At 36.4% G+C, this 21,059-nt stretch overlaps 1 protein-coding gene across 2 annotated transcripts; it reads right to left on the bottom strand.

The window, feature by feature from the left end:
• Window positions 1-4,380: 4,380 nt before the first annotated feature.
• Window positions 4,381-19,236, bottom strand: GTF2H2 (general transcription factor IIH subunit 2). Of its 2 annotated transcripts, none has more exons than XM_058171771.1 (16): window positions 18,049-18,096; window positions 17,859-17,936; window positions 16,676-16,798; window positions 15,518-15,554; window positions 14,756-14,842; window positions 13,935-13,985; window positions 12,840-12,894; window positions 12,516-12,621; window positions 11,716-11,806; window positions 11,465-11,552; window positions 9,942-10,049; window positions 9,489-9,552; window positions 8,820-8,923; window positions 7,608-7,710; window positions 7,071-7,110; window positions 4,381-6,165 (listed from the first exon to the last, which is right to left on the bottom strand). In XM_058171771.1, the coding sequence occupies exons 4-16, from the start codon at window positions 15,518-15,520 to the stop codon at window positions 6,046-6,048; spliced, it is 1,020 nt and encodes a 339-aa protein (XP_058027754.1). In that variant the 5' UTR covers window positions 15,521-15,554; window positions 16,676-16,798; window positions 17,859-17,936; window positions 18,049-18,096; the 3' UTR covers window positions 4,381-6,045. The 2 variants fall into 2 exon arrangements, with proteins under 2 accessions (XP_058027754.1, XP_058027753.1); XM_058171770.1 differs by lacking the exon at window positions 16,676-16,798 and adding an exon at window positions 19,073-19,236 and having other exon boundaries at window positions 4,383-6,165; window positions 18,049-18,124.
• Between the last annotated feature and the right edge of the window lie 1,823 nt (window positions 19,237-21,059).

The raw sequence follows: 21,059 nt of genomic DNA, 5'->3' as shown, positions 1-21,059 counted from the left end.
TTTTAAGCAAATAAGTTAGCATCAATGATTACAATGTTATTACTTTTCTTGGATAAAAGTTGAAGGTAAGGAAGACTAATGTAATCTAGATTTAGCCGATTTCTATACTCATTTTTTTATTGTTGCATATAGATAGTCTTACAAAAATATTACATATTTCAATACTTGACTAGCAATTTTGTTTTTTTTAAAAAAAAGCTATATTCAGACATTCATAAATTCTGAAGAAATGTTAATAAAATTAGTCAAATTTAATTTCTGAAAATGTGCCAGAAACAGCAATATTAGCAGCCCTTGATTTTTTTCTTTTATTTTCACCTTTTTGTATACTATCTGATATTGTATTGGTCTTGTACCCAATTATCTATAATTGAAAAAAAATGTTCATTTTAAATAGATATTAGACATAATAGAAAATATATATATATATATATATATACATACATACATACATACATACATACATACATACATACATACATATACCTTAGGGCAGATGGCTAATCATTTCTGGACTGAGTGCCCAAAGCATGCGTGTGTGTACATGAATGGGTATGTGCATGCCTCAACCCCCAAAATGCAATACCCATGCACATGCCCCGTGCCCCCCCATGCATGTGTGTGCCCCCCTGCATGCACACACCCCGCCCTCTACGGATGTTGTGCGGGGCTTCCATATGTGTCCTGTCCTCCACACATGCGCAGCAGAGACCCAAAGACCAGCTGACCGGTTTAAGGCGTGCACATGCACAGCAGAGCTGAACTGGGGCGACAGCTCATGTGCCTACAGAGTGGGCGCTGCGTGCCACCTCTGGCATGCATGACATAGGTTTGCCATCACAGCCCAAGGCATATATTCAGGATGGGGATTAATGGGATTGAATGTCTAGCTGAAGCCACAGAAGCACCCATCTCCCTCTTGTCTTTGCAAATCTCATTAAATTCCCCACACAGCTCAATAAGCCTTACATCTAAATAGGTATGCATAAAATGTCAAGTATAATCAAGTGGGCCTCTTGGGGACTTAGACTCATAGTCACAAAGGCTGTAGAGCAGGGGTGTCCAAACTACGGCCCGCGGGCCAACTGCGGCCCGCGGGCCAGTTTTTATTGGCCCGCAGCAAATTCTGAAAGTATAATGAATATGGCCCTTTTCGGCCACCTCGCGGTGCTTGCCCGGTGGTTCGCTGCGAGGCTCGCGGCTCCTCCCCATGGGCGGGGAATAATGAAGGGAGGGGGCGGAGGAGGCGGCGAGCGGGAAAGAGGCTGCTGGCCGTGCCCGACCCCAGGAGTTCTACCCTCGCTTTCCCCGGGCCACCTGGTGAGGCTCCTCGCGCCTCCACCTCTTGGGCAGGGAATAACAAAGGGAGGGGGCGGAGGAGGCGGCGGCGAGCGGGAAAGAAGCTGCTGGCCGTGCCCGACCCCAGGAATTCTACCCTCGCCTTCCCCGGGCTGCCTGGTGAGGCTCCTCGCACCTCCACCCCTTGGGCAGGGAATAATGAAGGGAGTTTCAAGTTCATACCAAATACAAAACAAAAGCCAAGATCGGGGTGTCCAAACTTGATCTCTTTAAGACTTGTGGACTTCAATTCCCAGAGTTCCTCAGCCAGCTTTGCTGGCTGAGGGACTCTGGGAGTTGAAGTCCACAAGTCTTAAGGGACCAAGTTTGGACACCCCTGGCCAAGATGAATGAATATGAAACATTTTCCCCCCTTAAATGAAGATGATATCCACATATTGTTGCTTTTTAGTAGACTGACTGTATCCATCTGTATTGTAATGTCCCAGATTTTCAGGCCTCTGATATAGTCCTAAATATTTACCACGAGTCACCAGAAATGGCAGCACCGAAGAAACGCAAGATAGCAAGTGAGTGTAAAGATTTCAAACACGGTGGGAAAATGAATATTTCTTTAAAGAAATCAACGGAAAGTGTGTCTGTTTGATTTGCAATGAAGATGTTGCCGTGATGAAAGAGTATAATGTCCGTCGGCACTATGAGACCAAGCATTAGAGCTACGCATCGTACACAGGTGCCAAACGAGCACAGAAATTCAAGCAAATGGCAGCTAGCCTGCAAGCTCAACAACAGTTTTTATTTCGTGCTAACAAAATACAGGAAAACGCCACAGCAGCAAGCTATGAAGTCGCAAAATTTATTGCCCAGCATGGCAAACCGTTCTCAGACGGTGATTTCATAAAGCAGTGCCTCATCAAAGTCACAGAAGTAATGTGCCCGGAAAAAGTGCAGGATTTCAACAACGTGACCTTACCCAGAAATACAGTGGTGCGGAGAATCGAGGACTTGTCAGCTAACCTGAAACTTCAGCTGAGAGAGAAAGCTTGTGCTTTTGATTTTTACTCGATAGCATGCGATGAGAGCACAGACGCCACAGACACCGCACAGCTTTTAATTTTTTTGCGTGGAGTCGATGATAATTTTTGCTTTACGGAGGAGCTGCTTGATATGATGAGCCTAAAAGGCACAACGACGGGTGGAAATATTTTTGACGCTGTGTCAGTTGAAAAGATGGGGCTTAAATGGGACAAGCTCTGTGGAGTAACAACGGATGGAGCTCCGGCCATGACGGGTGAGCGCAAAGGAATGGCATCCATGGTGTGCGTCAAGGTAAAAGAGAGCGGAGATGAGGCTGTTAGGATGCATTGTATAATCCACCAAGAAGCACTGTGTTGCAAGACTGTGCAGCTGGGCGATGTGATGAACACTGTTGTAAAAACTGTCAACATAATTCGAGCTAGAGGACTGTACCACAGGGAATTTCAAGCTTTCTTATCTGACGTGGATGCTGAATACGGGGATGTACTCTACCACTCTGATGTGCGCTGGCTCAGCCGCGGCTCTGTGCTGCAGCGGTTTTATTCGCTGAGATCAGAAATCGACAATTTTTTGAAAGAGAAGGACCGACCTCTTCATGAACTGAGTGACCCTCTGTGGCTGGCAGACCTGGCATTTTTAGTTGATCTTACTCATCATCTGAATACACTGAACAAGAACCTACAAGGCAAAGAACAGCTGGTGTCACACCTGTATGCGCACATGAAAGCCTTCTGTGTAAAGCTCCGCCTGTTTGAGACACAACTACGAAGCTTTAATGCTGCACACTTCCCTGCGCTGTCTGAAATCAAGTCTGCTTTTCCAAAGGCAGACCTTTCTGCTAAAAAGGAGAAATATGTTTCTGTAATTACATCTCTCGTGACAGAATTCAGCGTTTTCAAGATTTTTCTGTCATTGAAAAACAAATCAAGCTGTTCTCGACCCCCTTCCTGGTGGATGCAGAAGAAGTGGAGGAGAGTCTGCAGTTAGAACTGATTGAAATGCAATGTGATGATTCTCTGAAGAGTCAACATCAGCTTCTCTCCCTCCCTGACTTCTATCAGAGTTTGGATCATGCCAAGTTTCCTCTGATGAGATGCCACGCAAAAAGAATGATGAGCCTGTTCGGCTCAACATACATATGTGAACAAACATTTTCTCTGTTAAATCAGAACAAAAGCAGACTGAGATCCAGAATGACTGATAGCCATCTCTGTGAAGTCCTTCGTGTCTCAACCACCAAACTTTCTCCTGACATCCCAGCCATCCTTCAATCCAAAGGACAGCATCACTGCTCCCACTGAGAGCAATGTTCTTCACATTATAGGCAAGTTAGAAATACACACAGTAATCATGTGTCAATATGTCACCTCTTGTGTGTGGCCCGGGCCACACATGAATTTACTAGGCTTATATACTGTTTGTTGTCCAGCCGCATGCCTTTCTGAATAATTATATTTAAAAATATTACATTAAAAATCAACATAACACAAACACACACATACACATAGAGATACACACGCACATATATATAACTCACACACATATAGTATACTTAAACCTAAACTGTGCATAGGGACTACCCAGACGGCTGAAAAAAGTGATTTCTGACAGGTTCTCACACTTTTGACTGGTCCTCACACCTACAACTATCTTTACATTTTGCACCCTATCTTGTAACCGTGGTGAAGAGAAGCAGTTGTGAAATGAGTGATATGGTTGTTAAAAATGCTGCAATGGGCATAAATGTGAGGATGGTCATAAGTGTGAGGACTGGTCAAAAATTACTTTTTTTAGCCCTCTGAGTAGTTTCTATGCCCATAGCCACATCCACTCAGTCACATGAGCAGTTAGCCACGCCCACCAGTCACATGACCAAGCCACACCCCAAAATAAGCCACGCCCACAGAACTGGTACGAAAATTTTTTTCCCCCCCCCGTTCAATGGTGTGGCCCGGGCCTTTGCTTATTTTTCTGTATTTGGCCCTCACCAAAAAAACTTTGGACACCCCTGCTGTAGAGTTTCCAATGTGGAAAGTGGAGACAGATAGAAGGATTCCTGCAATTGCTCTTGTGCAGTTAGGAATGTGTGTCGAAATTTGGTGGCAGGCAAAGAATCAAGTTTTGTGTGGAAGGATATGATGTGGGAGAGGCAGCTGGTTGTCTCCTGCATAGAGCATTCCCAAAAGCCAATGCTGAGGTAAGTGAAAGGGGAAGAGCAGCACTGAGGTGGACTGGAGTGTTCTTTTTTTCTTCTTCTTTGTTTCTTACAAACAGGTTTTCCTCCCCTTATATCTGTGGAACCCACAAGTCTTTGTGAAACCTCAAGTTCCTTGGAGCATTGTTTCAAAAACCCTAATCTAGATCCTTTTCAGCTGGAATTCAGGCCAGGGCATGGGATAAAAACAGCCTGGTCATTCTGGTGAATGGCCTTCACTAAGTCCTGGGAGACTCTTAAACCTCCCAACATCTATTGAGATAAGTAAGAGGCAGGATTTTTAAGTACATTGACCTTGAGTTTACATTATACATAGTAATTACATAATCACATGTCATCATTTTAGTATAATGAGTTGCTTTGGATGTTATCAGAGAGTCAACCTTTACTCTAGATATTAGCAGAACTTGTTAACAGATTTAAAAGCAATTTTTAAAATTATATTCCCAGTCTTACTAATTACAATCACATCTCTAATAAAAGTTTCTGCATAGAAAAATCACTTTAAATAGATCTTATGCTTATGGAGGGCAGCTTTCTCTTCTGCCTATGGAAGTAAAGAAGAGTTGGACATTTGTAAATTTTCATCTTTAAATTGTAAACAATGTCACAGCAAAATACATAGTACTTTAAAATTATTGACATGGAAGCAAACTAATCTGGAATCAATCTCATCCTTAATGGAATGGACAAAGCTAAAATGCAAAGGGGGCTATCACAGAAAAGAAGCTTCATGTTCTGTAAATCCAGACATAATATAAAGGTAAAGGTTCCCCAACACACGCGTGCTAGTCGTTTCCGGTTCTAGGGGCGGTGCTCATGTCCATTTCTAAGCTGAGGAGCCAGCACCATCCAACGACGTCTCCATGGTCATGTGGCTGGCATGACTAAATGCCGAAGGCACACAGAGCACTGTTAGCTTCCTACCAAAGTGGTCCCTATTTTTCTACTTGTATTGTTACATGCTTTCGGACTGCTAGGTTGGCAGAAGCTGAAACAAGTAATGGGAAATCACACCATTATGTAGTGCTAGGGATTCAAACCACTAACTACCGACCTTCTGATCGACAGGCTCAGTGTCTTAGCCACTGAGTGACTGTGTATATAGGTACATAAAAATAAATGCCATGAAGTATTTCCAATTCAGATTATAGCCTTTATAATTTCAGAAATCATATTTAAGAAAAGCAATATACAAATAAGATTCATATTTTAAGTGCACACATCCAGTTTAATACTTTCAAGATATATTTGGCACATTATTCCATATTATTACAAAAAAACATTAGCAAAAAGAAATACATGTAACACAGAGAATTATGTCTCCATTAAATACATCATAGAATGGGTGTGCAAATTCATATTTAGATACGCCTCCAGCTGACTCATTTTCCTTATCTTTCTCTTTAGCTTAATTTATTGACGATGTTCAATAACTGGTGAGGATTCTCTGCTCAGGGGAATGTACAAGAAGTAATATTTAATCAGAGGCATCAAATGCAGGGAGGACCAGGATGGCTGTGAATGCAACCTGGACAGCAGTGCAAGGTATCATGAGCAAAAAGATCACATTCAACACAAAATGCACTATGACAGACTTTACAAATGTAGACCTAGGGGGAGAAATGAAAATTAAAAGTTACATCTTAGCACATCATTGTATTGTTAATAAGATAGTAATGTCCTCATGCTTTTTATATAAGCAATAATTTTATTACATTGCAAAGAAAGCTGGAGTATTCTGATGTCAAGATTGAAAATAATTATTTTTAAGGCCCAAAATCTAATGTAATATATACTGTACTTTTTGCACTATAAGACGCACCGGATCATAAGACACACATTAGCTTTAGAGGAGGAAAATAAGAAAAAAAAATCTGCCTCTGCCTCCCAGCATCTATCTGGTATTCATCTGGCTAGCGTCCTTGCAACAAATAGCAAACAGCCTGGTCAGCTTCAGCAAGTTATTGCAGCCCCAGCATATGGCCATCAGGGTTCCACTCCGTTGCGCCCACCACTGTCAGCTGAGCTAAGCTGCTGCCGCTGACAGAGAATGCTGGAGACTTTGTGCTAAGCAACTGATTGGCGGTTGGATCTGTCTCCCGGAATACCGCTGATCAGCTGTTCTAGGTGGTGGGAATCACTGCCACCTAGCGCCAATTGCTGCTGATCGCCACCGCTGCCGATCGCCATCCCCACTGCCTAAAATAGCTGATTGGCAGTATTCCGGGAGGCCGATCCAACTGCTGTTCAGCTGCCCAGCAGCAAAGACTCTAGGCTTCCCCGGCAGTGGCAAATGGCAGCAGCGGTGACAGGCAGCAGCAAATGCTGCCACCGCACCAACCCCCCCTCTCCCCCGCATTATTCACTCTATAAGACGCACAGACATTTCCACCCACTTTTTTGGGGGGAAGTGTGTCTTATAGTGTGAAAAATATGGTATATGAAGATGTTTCTAAAGATTATTTGGATGGACATAAAATATGAAATTGTTTACAATTTAAAGTTAAATACTTACATGATGATCTCTGATTTCTCCCTGACATCCCTGACAATACCTGTTTAAAAAATATTTGCAAAGTTCTATTAGGAAATGTGTATTAAACTTTTTGTTCCAATTTATTACCAGAATTAGAAGATTGGTGGTGCTATTGTAAATGCCATATGCTCCCTTTATTTAAAATAAACAAACAGAATACAATGGTTTCCATAAAGAAACCTTTAACAATGTTTTCTTTAGGGATTCATACTGTCCAAAGAAATAGGATTCAACTGTCTGAGATGAAGATAGGAAAAGGCCCTCCTTTGTGTACCAGAAAGTTGGAACTCTGCCTCAAACCTTAAATTACTCTTAGAAACAGGAAGTAATAAATGAAGAATCAAAAGAAATCTTTTCATAAACTGAAAAAAATGATTTGGAAATATTTACTTAGTAGTCAATATGTTGTATTTTAAACAAGGGGTTAGTCAAACACTTAACTCGAAACGTTAAAGGATATACCATTTAGCCGAAAAACAAAATTCCTGGAATTTTGGATTGACATTTTTTACATACCTTTCCCCCATATACTGCTCCACTGGGACTTCCTCAAAGGCATCCAAAGGAAATAGGTGATGGTATGATCGAGCCAGATGTGGTGCAGACACTAGTGTAAGCCCTGCATAAAATATGTTATGTTGATTTTCAGACCTTTGTTCCTCATTCCAAAATAGTATGTCCAGTTTATAAAAGTTTCAAGTTTATTTTTAGCCATGTAACATTGAAAGTGAATAAGCTTATTCTAATTGCCTAAAAGGGTTGAAGTAAAAGTATGATAATGAGCATATGGATAAGGAAGGCTAGTCCTAACAGAATAGCCACAGCCAATCCAACATCTGTGATTAATTATCATGATTTATAGTTCAGTCTAATTTCAGTCCTAGTGAACTGTGGAATTAATTCATTCAGGTGTTATCAACTAGGAATGTCCTGCACACAGGAATGGAATTAAGTTTCTTAATGAAACATGGCAGATATAAGTGCACATGGGCTTCCAATTCCTATCTTTTTAATAGAGCAGCAACAGTTTTAAAGTATTATTTAAAATACTTACACAGAGATGTATATTACTATTAAGTCATAATCTCAACTCAGGCCATAAAAAGCAGATTAAAATCCCAAAACTATACAAGTCCATTCAGGTATCTCAAAACATAGTTGTATTCAAATCTAGCAATGTGCTAAACTGCAAAAGATTAATAAGCTAGGTATGCTTTAAGCATTAATACATACTCATTAATGGCACTTCAGATAAATAAATCACAATTTTAAGTACAGGAGAAAACTTTAATCAGCGTTACATTGTTAATTTCTTGTAGAAATGGTAGTACTTCAAATTACAGCTTACTTGAAACTATTTTTGTATTCATTCCATAAACAAATTCCTTCTACCTTAAATCGCAACAAATCTTTAACCACTGTTCAGACTCCAGGAGATTAACTATATTTGAGTTGGATTTTTAAATTGCTAAGTCAGTCATAATAATAGCAGCCTACTTGGGACCCATGTAAGAGCTTAAAGGTACAATTTTCTACAATTGAAGCAACTGAGATATAAATCATTTATGAAAGATGGAGGAAGTGTCATTTAATCATAGTAGAAATGCTGTAACTACTTTGTGGGAACAAGTTTTTATCCCTCCTTGTTTTTAACTATAAGAACAAAAAAAGAGAATATACTATTATGCTCCATTTATGGTAGACAAGTATAAATGCCCTGATACTCACCACACACTTTGCATTCCACAGGGAGCTCACAATATTTGGCTCTACACTGGGGACAGAAATATCCTCCTAGTGTAAGGCCTGGGTCATTGCTGTTTTCCAGATGCCTGTATAGAAACATATTGTTTCCTGAATACTTGAACTGAATGTGCTTGAATTATTTGAACAAAATTAAAGGGAGATATGTTAAGCCTGAACAAGCAATACAAGTAATACTTACAGAAATCATGAGTCAATGCTTTTATTTTGTAATGTATTTTTCCAGCAATTATGCTACATTTTACAGGGGAAATGTTAAGTGCCCTGCACTGGGTAAAATGCTAAAAATATATCAGGACTATTTTCACTTACAAAATAGCAATGGGATTATTGGCAATTAGTACATCTAAAAAGATCAGTTGATTAATACTTTTAGAATGAACAAAAGAAGGTGTTGGTGAAAGCTAATTTTGATTAAAATTTTAAAATATGCAGAAAAGGATTGCATCAAAAATGTTTTTGCAGTTTTCAATACATCACCCCCTATTTCTGGTGGGTGAAAAAGCAAGACGGAGTTTGCCGACATTTACAGAGAAGATGTAGAAAATGTATCACAAGCTACTGAATGATCTGACATACCTTAAGATTGTACCTTATGAAATGCAATATCTAATACGTAATCATGTTACTTACGCCATGCTAAAAGATGGTTTTGCATCTTGGTCAGCCATTAGTGCAATTGTGTGCTGAGGAAAGCCTATGTAAGAAAAAAAGATACTTAGGAAGTTTGATGTTGTCCAAATTTGCATTCAGGCAAGATATAGGACATAATATTCAAAATGTTCCAGTCTGTGCAAATTCTCAATGAACAGCAGCATGCAACTTTTTTCAGTTAAGCTGTTTCTTAACGAAAGGACTATCTTTGATGCATATGACTACACATTACATATGGTAAAACAAGCTACTATTAAGACATTGCATGCTGAACCTGGAGACAAAAAGACTTGGTGGAATTTTACCTCAGGGTGTCCATAATATGACCTGCATTTCTCATGTTAAAACAATGGAATAAACAGAATTGCATAGAATATTTACATAAATGCTGTGTGTTCAATATTGAACTCTTAAAAGTAACAGAATTCTTACCCATTCGAATAAGAGAACTTTCAGAACTAGAACTGGCTGGTGGTGGACTGACATGATGCATCAGGAGTTCCTTATAATGGCTTTCATCTAAAATAACATGGTAAGTTCCTGCCATACAGAAATAATACAATGGAAGTTGCCATCACTAACAGCATATGTATCAAAAGCTACCTGCCTGTTGTGATTGCCTGGGAAGAGTAAGAAGTGTCCTACAGACTTTAAAAAATGACTCTTGGCAAGTAAAGAAGTTCTATAAAAAGGAAAAGTTCTCTTTTCTCTTTTGGTCTAGCCCAGCAATCCCCAAGTTTTTGGGCTCCGTGGCCCAGCGGTGGAAGTAGCAGGGAGGGGGATGGTTTTTTGCACAACCTAATCCCATACATGCAAAAATGAAGCTTTGGGCATTCACCCTCCATTTGCCTTGCCCAGTTCCCAACAGGCCGTGGACCAGGGGTAGGGAAGCCCAGTCTAGCCAATATATAGAGAACAATACATAGCAGGAATAGTGAGACCACTTATGCACTTAACTTTGAATTTTTGTAATGCTGATTAAAAAAAATTAGTGAAGCATTGATTATATTGATTGCACCTATTTCAATGTAACAATTTTAATAATCTAATTTTGAATAAAATACTTAGATCAAATTCTATTGCAATCAAAGAGTCTGAAAGATCTGGTCAATTCTGATTTCCAGATACACAATTCATAAGAAATACTAAAACATTTTCACCTTCTTTTTCACTTTATTAAAGTTACCATATGCTCCTAACTTATTTTCTTGTGTTATTAAAACAGAAAATAGGAGTGGTGGTATGACCTAGACATGGAGCTCTCGCCTCACAATCAGGAGGCTGTGAGTTCCATCCTAGGTAGAGGCAGATATTTCTTTCTGGGCACACTGAGAATATATCTGCTGAACAAAACTCTAGGCAGCAATAAACTATCAGAGGCCCAGGGATGAAATCTGCTTCCAAAGCCCTCTTTGTAGCATGTTTTTTAATCATTTTGAAGCAGAATACACTTTTAAAAAGAACTGTGGAGTATAAATATTAAATTAGCTAACATAATTTATGCCAGAATAAGTCCAGAATTTCCCTCTAAAATTAAAGGAAATAACTCTTTTAAAATCATATCACCAGCTTCCTTTCACTATCACCCTGCAGTTGTCAGAGACTCATTACATGTTTAGTGTCACCCACAACCATCAAAAGATTTCTCAGCCATTCTTCAAATCCATGACAGAAAGGGGGAATTGGTATTGTGAATGTTTTCCAGGGAACAAAGAATTCAACATTTTACAATGGTTACTGAACACAAGCAGAAGCATATTAAAGGTATATTAGAGAATGGTTACAAATAAAAATTATTTATATTGCATGGTCAGAAAAAGCAGAACAGTACATATATATATATATATATATATATATAAACTTTGTATAAAATGATGATTATTTTGTATCATTTTCTTTGGTAAAAATCCATATGCATATTTATGAATTCATTTTATGTTTATAAATATACATACCACCGGTTTCTCTGGCAAGCACAGTACATACTCGAACTTCAGCAGAAAGACCAATAACAGACACTCTGATCTTAGACGATTTTAAGGACTTTGGATGAAAAAAAGACAGAAATAAAAAAACACACACCATCAGAATAGAAAATTATAAAAGGAAAGAAACTTCCAATATTCCATAACACCCCAATTAATTATTTAATTATCAAACTGGCCCAGTATGACAATTAAATAATAAAACAAAATAAATTCTGTACCTTTATTAGATCATATATATTTGAGGGATCACATGTTGTTAGGCTGCTGAGTATTACTAAAACTTCTCGGCTTGTATGTCCTGGCATATGCCTAAAGACAATAAAATATTCACTTCTAATAGTTACAAGAACAAGTTCCAAATGTATTTGTGATTATATTGAATATGTGAAGTCTGTTTGAACCTTCAATTGCAAACAGATGAATAATGTTTTATTAAATCCTTTCTTACTGAAAGAAGCAAACCCAAGTTTCTGATACAGATAGACTAAGTTATACATATATTTAGTTTGAAAAGGTGTGGCTATATACAAAATTTACTTTGACAGTAATAAAAGATAAAAAACGCAAATGAAAAAAAAATCCAGACTTTACAATTTTCCAAAATCATCAAGACCAATTTGATAAAGCTATTATTCTAACACGGTTTTAGTTTATTTCAGTAATCATGCAAGACTACACACATTCCAGCAACAAAAGTTACTAGGATTTCTATATATTGAAATCCAACACAGCTAGAAGAAACAGGATTAGAAAAGCCATTCTAGGATCCTTATATTTCAAAATGATTGGAGGAACAAGAACAAATTATGTTTGGCATGCAGGCAAGGCATATATTTAACCAGATTTAATCAGAAATTATGATTTTACGCTGAAATCAAGTCAAGAAAAGGACCAGAGCATGACTCAAAAATTAGTAAATTACCCTGTCAATTTTTTGCATTTTTAATTAGTGCAATCATTTACTGCTATTCTAAAATAAAAATTTTAAAAACCACTTACATTTCCAACATATACTTACTTTAATGTTTGGTTGGCTAAATTTAAGGCATTATATAGGGAAGGCTCTCCTAGGCAGGTCGTATCTACAGCTTTTTTCAGAGCCGTTATATGTTTCCTTGGATTCCCTATAAAAAGAAATTAACCTGTCATCATATATTAGTGTCCTAGCTATGGAAAACACTCCCTTAGGAAGTGTATTTGGCTGTTACTCTCTCTGCTTTAGAAAATTAAAAATGCATTTTAATGTACATGTTTAGAAGATCAAATACATATATATTATTTGTATCAAAAACAATGGCCATTTCAGGAAGAAATAAGAACTAAGGAAACAGAAAATCAATACCTGAAAGTTCAGTCAGTTTTTCAGCTCTTTTACTTTTAGTTACAATGATGCCAATCTGCAAGAAATTTGTTTACCATTAATAGGATTCATTGAGCAATGAAATTTATATCTCAGAAAAGATATGGCTATATTTACGTAACAGACAGAGTAGGATAGCTCCACATACAAACCACATACATTACCACAAATTTTGCTGGGAAAAAGACTTAGTCAAAACAGTTATTGCAAAATATTTACTGGAGCAAAATGCTTTAGGAAATATTTTGTAGTCTGCATCTTAATTAAGTTACATAAAGGAGTTTTTTATTGCTTAATTGTATTGTAAAACCATGGAATCTGATAATGCAGATTTCAGAATGCTAGGAATCATTGATCTCCGGGCACAACTTTTTTTTTTAAAGTTTCTAATTTATTTGGCTACAAAGCAGGCTTGATAAATGCTGCCTGATGAAATCAGAAGACTAGGAGCGAAGGAAATCAGAGTTCTAAAAATTAAAATTAAAATTAAAAGCTTCAAGATTATCATGCACTATTTCTCCATAATCCAGGAAAATAAACAAAGATTAATTACATTTATGTAGATTGCAGAACCAAACTGGCTTTACTCATTCTAAACCATGCCAAGAATCCACTTGCGACAACTGGGAAAAAAGAAAGTATGCTTGCTTCCCCAACTCCAGATGGTTAACTAATCACTACCACTTACATTAAGGGAACATTAAGGGAAAAAGTTAATTACAGGAATGGCTGCTCTATGCATGCAGCATCCTGCCCTAGATAATTTCAAATTCTATATAATCCTTTATCTTCCATTATCTATTTCATGCTGCCTTACCCAACAACAAAGTGTTAGTACAGAATTAATATACATTGGAGCTTTGATTTTTCCTAGGACAGAAATCAAAGTTATGCTAGTGGTTTTTAATCCTATTTTACTACAACATATATATTGCTTAGACACTAGAATCTTTTTCCAGGATTTCAAACTTCAAAATAACTTACTACCATCAACATTTCAAGGGGAATTGTATATTTAAACAGATGAAATTTAAGCAACAACTGTAAAACTTTATTGCTTTCAACAGGTGCACATACCTGGCTTATAGGATTTTGATCAAAATATTCTTCAACGAAATATTCCAGTAGCTACAGAATGAGAAACATTAAAACAATATATCAAATACTATTTTATATTGGACAAATGTATTGAATTCTTTGCATCTCTTTAGAAAAATGTTCTTCAAACTAATTTCTAAACTATAGTGGTTTAAAAATATATCTAGGAGTTAATAGCAAAAAATACTGTGAAAACTGATCATTATATTTCTGTAAATAAGAACACTTCAAAGTCAACTTTTCAAAAATGATGATCCCAGTTTTGCACAGCCCACATATTTGGTTAAAAACAGTTGCAAGTGGAATCTATGTACATCTTTTATCTCTGACACTTGTTTAGTTTAGCAGGACTAGAAATTGAACTGATGTGTTTGTAATTACCTGCACCCTGGAACACATTTTCTAGGGATTAATTCACAATGAAATCAGAGGTTACTAATGTGTTTGGGATTAAATTGCATGCTAATTTACTGAAACAAAGAAGGTTAATATATACTGATAACTCACATAATGGAAAACTGCTACAATGTAAATAATATAAGAGTACCAATTTAAATAGACTCTTATATTCGCAGAATAGGAAAAATACTGAACAATGTACTATATTTATATATTTCATTTTTCAAAATTATATTCTGTTATTTCCTACCATCTATTAGAATAATTGTACAAGTTCATTAAATTAAGAAATGATCACTGGTCTATGGTCAACAATCAGAATTTGGGTCTCCTATACAAATCCCACATTGTATTTGTTATACAGATTTGGAGCACTTTTGAATTATTTCAAAAATAATCACCTTTAAGGTACACGTTAATCTATTAGGTTTTAAATCTTGATCTTCCATTGTTCTTGATCCATCTACTACTACATACAGGTGGCGCATCTATAAAATTAAAAAAACATAAAGGAAATATATTAATCTATTCAAAAACAGCATTAATTACCTTTATATACAATTTAACCTAAAATGACAAAGTTTTTTATATACTAGTTTTCAAAAAAAATTTCTATCATTCCTTTTTATGTAGAATTACAAATTGCAAATGTACATAAACCTGTTTAAGATCCACTGAAATCAAATTATACATAAATGTAGAGACTGCAGGTATCAGATTTTTTTTGAGGCTTCACCCTAATCTCTTTGCCTAAAGCATTATAAAATGTATTTGAACTAGTCCAAGTAATTTATTACTTACAATTAAAGATAAATGGATTTATAATATATTTATTTAATTATTATCTTGCCTTTATTTTTTATAAATAAGGTGGCGAACATACTTAATACTTTTTTATCCTCCTATTTTCTCACACACAACAACGCGTGTGAGGTGGATTGAGCTAAGGGAATGACTGGCCCAAAGTGATCCATCTGACTTTCATGCTTAAGGCAGTACTAGAACTCAGTGTCTCATGATTTCCAGCCTGGTACCTTAATCACTAATCCTCTCACATTGAAACCCAGGCAAGATGCTGTCATCCACTTTGTCCTACTTCATTTAATACCTAAGTCTAATTTAAGCAATTTTATTTGAAGCAGAATGAGAAAATGAAAGTGTACCATCCCAAGTCGAACTTGTCCATGATGTTCAAAAGTTCTATAAAGTAAGAAATAATTGTTGTAATTAATGTTCATGTTCTATAGGCAAGCTGTTTGTATATTTCATTTTGTACATTTTCCAAAAGGTATAATCCATGTAATTCATGCATTGATCATTACCCATCAGGATGACTGTAACACATTCTATGTATCCTTTAGATATTAACAGGAACCTACAACTGGTCCAAAATAGTATGACAAGACTCCTACAGGGTTAATCGTCTCATTGTAGGATAACGCTTCTGGAATTACTGCACAGGCCTCCAGCTCTAATTCAATGCAGTGTATGACCTAAAAAGTCTTATGTGGCTTTAGGTTTTCATACTTAGTTGTATGAAGCATCTTGACAGAATAAAATCTGTCAGTCTAATGAGAATAACTTGGTAAGGAGTGAATTAAATACTTAAATACTAATAAGAAAATAGGCCTATTTGCTGGCAGCCTTCATATCTTAGAACCAGAAATTAATAAAACTCCCTCCTGGTATCATTAGTTCAGAGCTTTCTTTTCCTATTCTTCTCCTTACAGTGTCCATTTCACTTTGGAGCTGTACCTAAGGCACATGGGAAAATCGCATCTCCTAACAGATTAACAACCATATTGTGCCCTAAGGTTTTAGTTATTGGCTTTTTTTTAAGTGCTTATTTGAATTATGTTTTTTTTTATTTTCAGGCTGCCTACTCACTGATGATTCTGAGCAATTTACAAAGGATTAAAACAATAAAAAAAACAACCATACCCAAGGAACAAATCAAATATATTACATTTATGGTGCTTAGGAGAACATTATACAGTATAAAAGTAATTCACAGCACATATTCTTTCCTAAAGGTCAGCAAGGTGAGGGTCACATAGATCTCAGAAGCATGGCACACATGGCAACTGAGAAGGCATGTCCCCTGGGTCCTATTAAGTGCCATTGTTTAAGAGATTGGACCTGGAGAATACCAAGCTTTCCAAACCTTATCAGGCAGATAAATACAATTGGAGAATCAATCCTGCAAATATCCAGCCCAAGTACTATGATTTATAGATGACCAGAAGCTCCTTGAAGCATACTGGTAAAACAGTGCATCTCATAATATAAGGTTACATTGCTCTACGAATGTGCACCCATACCTACTCACACCACTGCATTCTGAAATAGTTATAGCTTCTGAGTAGTCTTCAAGGCCAGACCCATTTCAATATCTAGTCACATGGTGTCTAGCATATCAATTACTGTGAGAAAAGCCTCCTATTCTAGGAAAAGACACAAGGTTTAATGAACTGGAATTCTAAACCAAATGAACAGCAAAATTAGAAATTGTTAAAAATAAATGTTGAGAGTTAAAGCAGTATCTAGAAATCTATAAAATTAATTTGCAGAAAAAAATTAATTACACAATTGACATGAATAATTAAACTTTTATGATACTAAAAACAAATTGAATAACTGTATCAGGCTGTGTTCCATTATTTGTACTACTATATTTATATAAAAATGTATAAACAAATTGTACCTTAATTTTTAATTATAATGAAATCAAGAACATATAGCATCAACCTTGTGAACTCTCAAATTTCCTTTTTCCACTATGTATTCAAAATGGCCAGTGATCAATACATATATGTATATCATATTTTTACTGTATGTACAGGTACAGATGGGTAGATCTATACTTTCTCTTGAGAGCAGGCAACAGAATTTTATTTTTAATGTTCCAGTGTGCTCACAAAAAAATGAAATAAAAGTTATTTTATCTAATCTCAAGAACATCACATTACAGGTATAGTTTTGTATTTACTGAGATATAAATCCTGTCACATTCAACTGACATTTGAGTCACAGTTGTTAAACAAATCACAAATATTTATGTTAACTAATATTAGCATATCATTTTAACTGGTTGTTATATGATTATACCATCTACAAAGTTTGCTTGAATTCCATTTTTACCTTCTCAGTCCAAAACTTTTTTTCCTTTTTTGACATGTGACTTCCTACTTATTTAATATTAGCATTAAATATCCTACCCTACCTGCTTAATTTTAAAATCACTCTCAGTGTTTTCAACTGAACAATGGAGTAAAATATTTAAATAAACAAATATTACTAGGGCATATTTTGGAATTTTAAAATAAAGCACTAAAGATAAAAACAGTGCTATATTTCATTTATCTGACTGAATATAACTTCAAACAAGGGAGAGCTGAATATTCCACATCCAAATGGAATGGAATTAACTATTTTAAATTTACACATTTCTTATAAAATTATATCAATATAATGTACTATACACCATACTCAATAAATGCTTACCTTTTTCTCTTGGCCTTGAAGAGAATATCTTCTATAGTCGCTTTTAATGATCCAGATTCATCTTCTTTAAGAACTTCCCTAGAAACAAAAGAAACAAAAAAAGTAAGAATTCTGTAATGTATTTACAGCAGGATGCCACATTTTTTTAAAAAAATGGAGGGAAATTTAAGTGCTGAAAAAGCAAGCTTACCATGTTCTTTCGTAACCTCCTTCCCACCGTTTGGTTCTTTCAGGTTCATCATCCATTTCTTTGAGTCAATGTTTTCCTAGTTAAGAAACAAAAATAATTATCACAATCTAATTGAAGATTTTAAAACACTGTTTTATATATGCCACCCAGATGCATATATTCACATACAATGTATACATGAAATGATAGAAACCTTATATCACATCCCTGAATTGTTCAGATTAAATTTATGTAACTGTTCCCTTCAATTCCGAAAAACAGTTTCATGTATATTTGCTACATGGAAAACATCCAGCTAAGACTTTATAGAGGCCAGAAAGTTCACAATCAGCTTTCATAGCCGTTCATTTAGAATTCTGCAAATCTGTTAATTCTTTTCCCTCCATTCCAAGGCACTTCCACATCCTTTTTCTATTCCTTCTGTGGGAAATCAGTCCATTTCCTTGTTTTCTAAATACATCCTGATCCATTTAGGTTAACATCACTGTTCTTATGCATCTTGGACATTTGATTTAATTCACTATCAAATGGACCAACTTGTGAATAATTATACACTTCAGCTATGTTTTTAAGATGTTGCCCCATAATCTTTACTGTGTACATAGGAAGAAAAATACTTTTTACATGTATATCCTTGGAATTTATGTAATTTAAGAGTGCTGCGTTACGTTTTTTGACATCTATTTATTCACGTAAGTTTTTAAAAGCTAACGCCAAAAAAAAAAAAGAATATATAACCAGTTATTGCCAGTTATCCCCAAAATATGACTGATTAGAGAGGTAAAGACATGACAATCGGACAGCGGGCTGTAAGGTGAACTTGAGAAACGGGAAACAATAATTTATTTAATTAAAAAAATAATTTAAATAATAAAGTATTTGTAACACAAAACACGAGACCCAAAACTTTTGACGAAAGACTGCTACAGGCGAAGAAAAGCCAGCCTCTATTATGCCTGAATAGGGAAGGTTCACTTTCCTGGAGCAGCAGCAGAAATTTTAAGAGAAAACGTTTTGCACTCACAGCGTTTCTCCGCTGACAGAGTTAAAAAAAAAAGTCGGAACCGGAGGGATTCACCAAGCCTCCTTTTCTTCGTCAAATATCTGTTTGGGAAAACGAGGAGACGAACAAAAAGTACAGCCAGCCACCCACCCTTCCCTGGAAGAACCGGCAACAACCCAAACAAATACCGCCTCTTCTCAGATTCCGTTCCCTTCTTTAAACACTCCGGTCTCACCGCGAAAGCGGCGCAACATAGTTCCGCCGAGGAAAAAGCCCGAGATGGAGATGGGGGGGAAGACACCATATAGACACAGAAATCAATAACAAGAATATTATTATTAATAATATTAAATATTATTTCTTGTTATTAGGCAATGGCTTAGAGAGGCTTAATCCTTGAAAGGGGGCTTCTGGAGGAGACTTTCTAAGGCAGGGTTCTCCAACCTTGGCAACTTTAAGCCTGGCTTCCCCAGTCAGCGAATTTGCAAGAAAGAGTATTTCCTGCTTCCTGCCATGAGTTATGTCAAAAGGATACTCGGAGATTAATATTCTCTGTTTATACTCCTATGAAGCCAGTTATTTTTAGAAATAAGAATTGCAACCTCATTATTAGCATTCACAAAGCTGTTGAAAACATTGCTATTAAAGTGCACATTCAGGGATTAGGAGTGGTAAGAAGGTGCTTTGCCTCTGCATGATACTATTGTGGGTTTATGAGTCATAATTTGTGCATGAATGGATGGGTTAATTTATATCTACTTGTTATGCTGTTTTATTTGTAAGATACTTAAGTTTTTTCAGTTGAAGTAGCATAACAATTTAAGAAACAATTTAAGGAAGGGAAGAAAAAAGGTAGGATCCCAAGTAAAAAATGAAGCAAATTTTTTTTTTAAAAAAAATTTCAGTACAGGTAGTTCTCAATAAGGGTAGTTTGTAATCCCAATCACAATTGGGACCAGAATTTCCATGGCAGGTGTTAAGTGACTCATGCCCAATTTTTTTGTGCCTTTTGCCAGTGTTATTAAGTGAATGGCTGCAGTTGTTAAGTGAATCTGGCTTTCCACATTGACTTTGCATGCTGGAAACCAGCTGGGAAGGTTGCAAATGATGATCATGTGACCCCAGGATGCTGCAATCATTGTAAATATATGCCAGTTGCCAAGTGCCCAAATTTTAATCATATGAGAATGCTGCAACAGTTGTAGGTGTGAGGACCAGACACAAGAACTTTTTTTAGTGCCTTGCAACTTTGAACGTTGCTAAATGAATGGTTATAAATTAAGGATTAGCTGTAATACTTCAGTTGAAGAACAGTATTGGATATATATTTTACGTTTAAAGCTTAAGATATGTTTAGTTCAGGGGTGAAATGCTCCCGGTTTGGACCGGATCACTCGATCCAGTAGCAATGACAGTGGGTGGTTCGGAGAACCAGTAGCAAAATCCCTGCGCTCCCCCTCCTGCCCATGCCCAGCTGAGCCGTGCAATCAGAATTTTTTTTTTTTACTTTTGAAAGCATTTTTTCTTCTGCTGAAAAAATGCTTTTAAAAGTAAAAAAAAAGCCTCTGATGATCGCGCGGCTCAGCTGGGATTGTCAGAACCCTTTCAAAGCATTTTTCTATAGCCTCTTCGACCAAAGAGGTTGTAAAAAAAATGCTTTTAAAAGTAATTTAAAAAAAGTTGGCCACACCCACCCAGTCACATTACCCCCACCACCAAGCCACACCCACAGAACCAGTAGTAACAAATTTTACATTTCACCCCGTTTAGTTCTATTAATAGCTGATGATTTACATATACTTCACAAACTTTACAATGTATTCTTGTAAGTAGTACATTCCCATGTGAAACAAATACATGCAATTACAATATATTTTAAGATCAACACCCTGAAGTTGTTTCATAATTTTAATGAGACAGCCCTTCAGATTCCATAGGTCTTGTATTACTCTTCAGAAAGAATACAGATACTTTCATCTATTTATTTTGAGGCAATTAATAGAATCTA

Source organism: Ahaetulla prasina, chromosome 2 (genome assembly GCF_028640845.1).
Source record: "Ahaetulla prasina isolate Xishuangbanna chromosome 2, ASM2864084v1, whole genome shotgun sequence".
NCBI classification, from domain to species: Eukaryota; Metazoa; Chordata; class Lepidosauria; order Squamata; family Colubridae; genus Ahaetulla; species Ahaetulla prasina.
Note: the sequence above shows the minus strand (reverse complement) of the source record. Positions and strands in the feature narration are given on the sequence as shown.

Bases quoted from the DNA above. Each gene is read 5' to 3' on its own strand.
- GTF2H2 (XM_058171770.1), bottom strand. From the start codon at position 18,104: ATGGATGATGAACCTGAAAGAACCAAACGGTGGGAAGGAGGTTACGAA. The intron at 14,843-15,517 runs GTACACTTTCAT...TTAATTTTATAG, and splicing joins GACAAGTTCGACTTGGGATG to ATGCGCCACCTGTATGTAGT. The intron at 13,986-14,755 runs GTGATTATTTTT...CTCATTCTGTAG, and splicing joins GATTAACGTGTACCTTAAAG to CTACTGGAATATTTCGTTGA.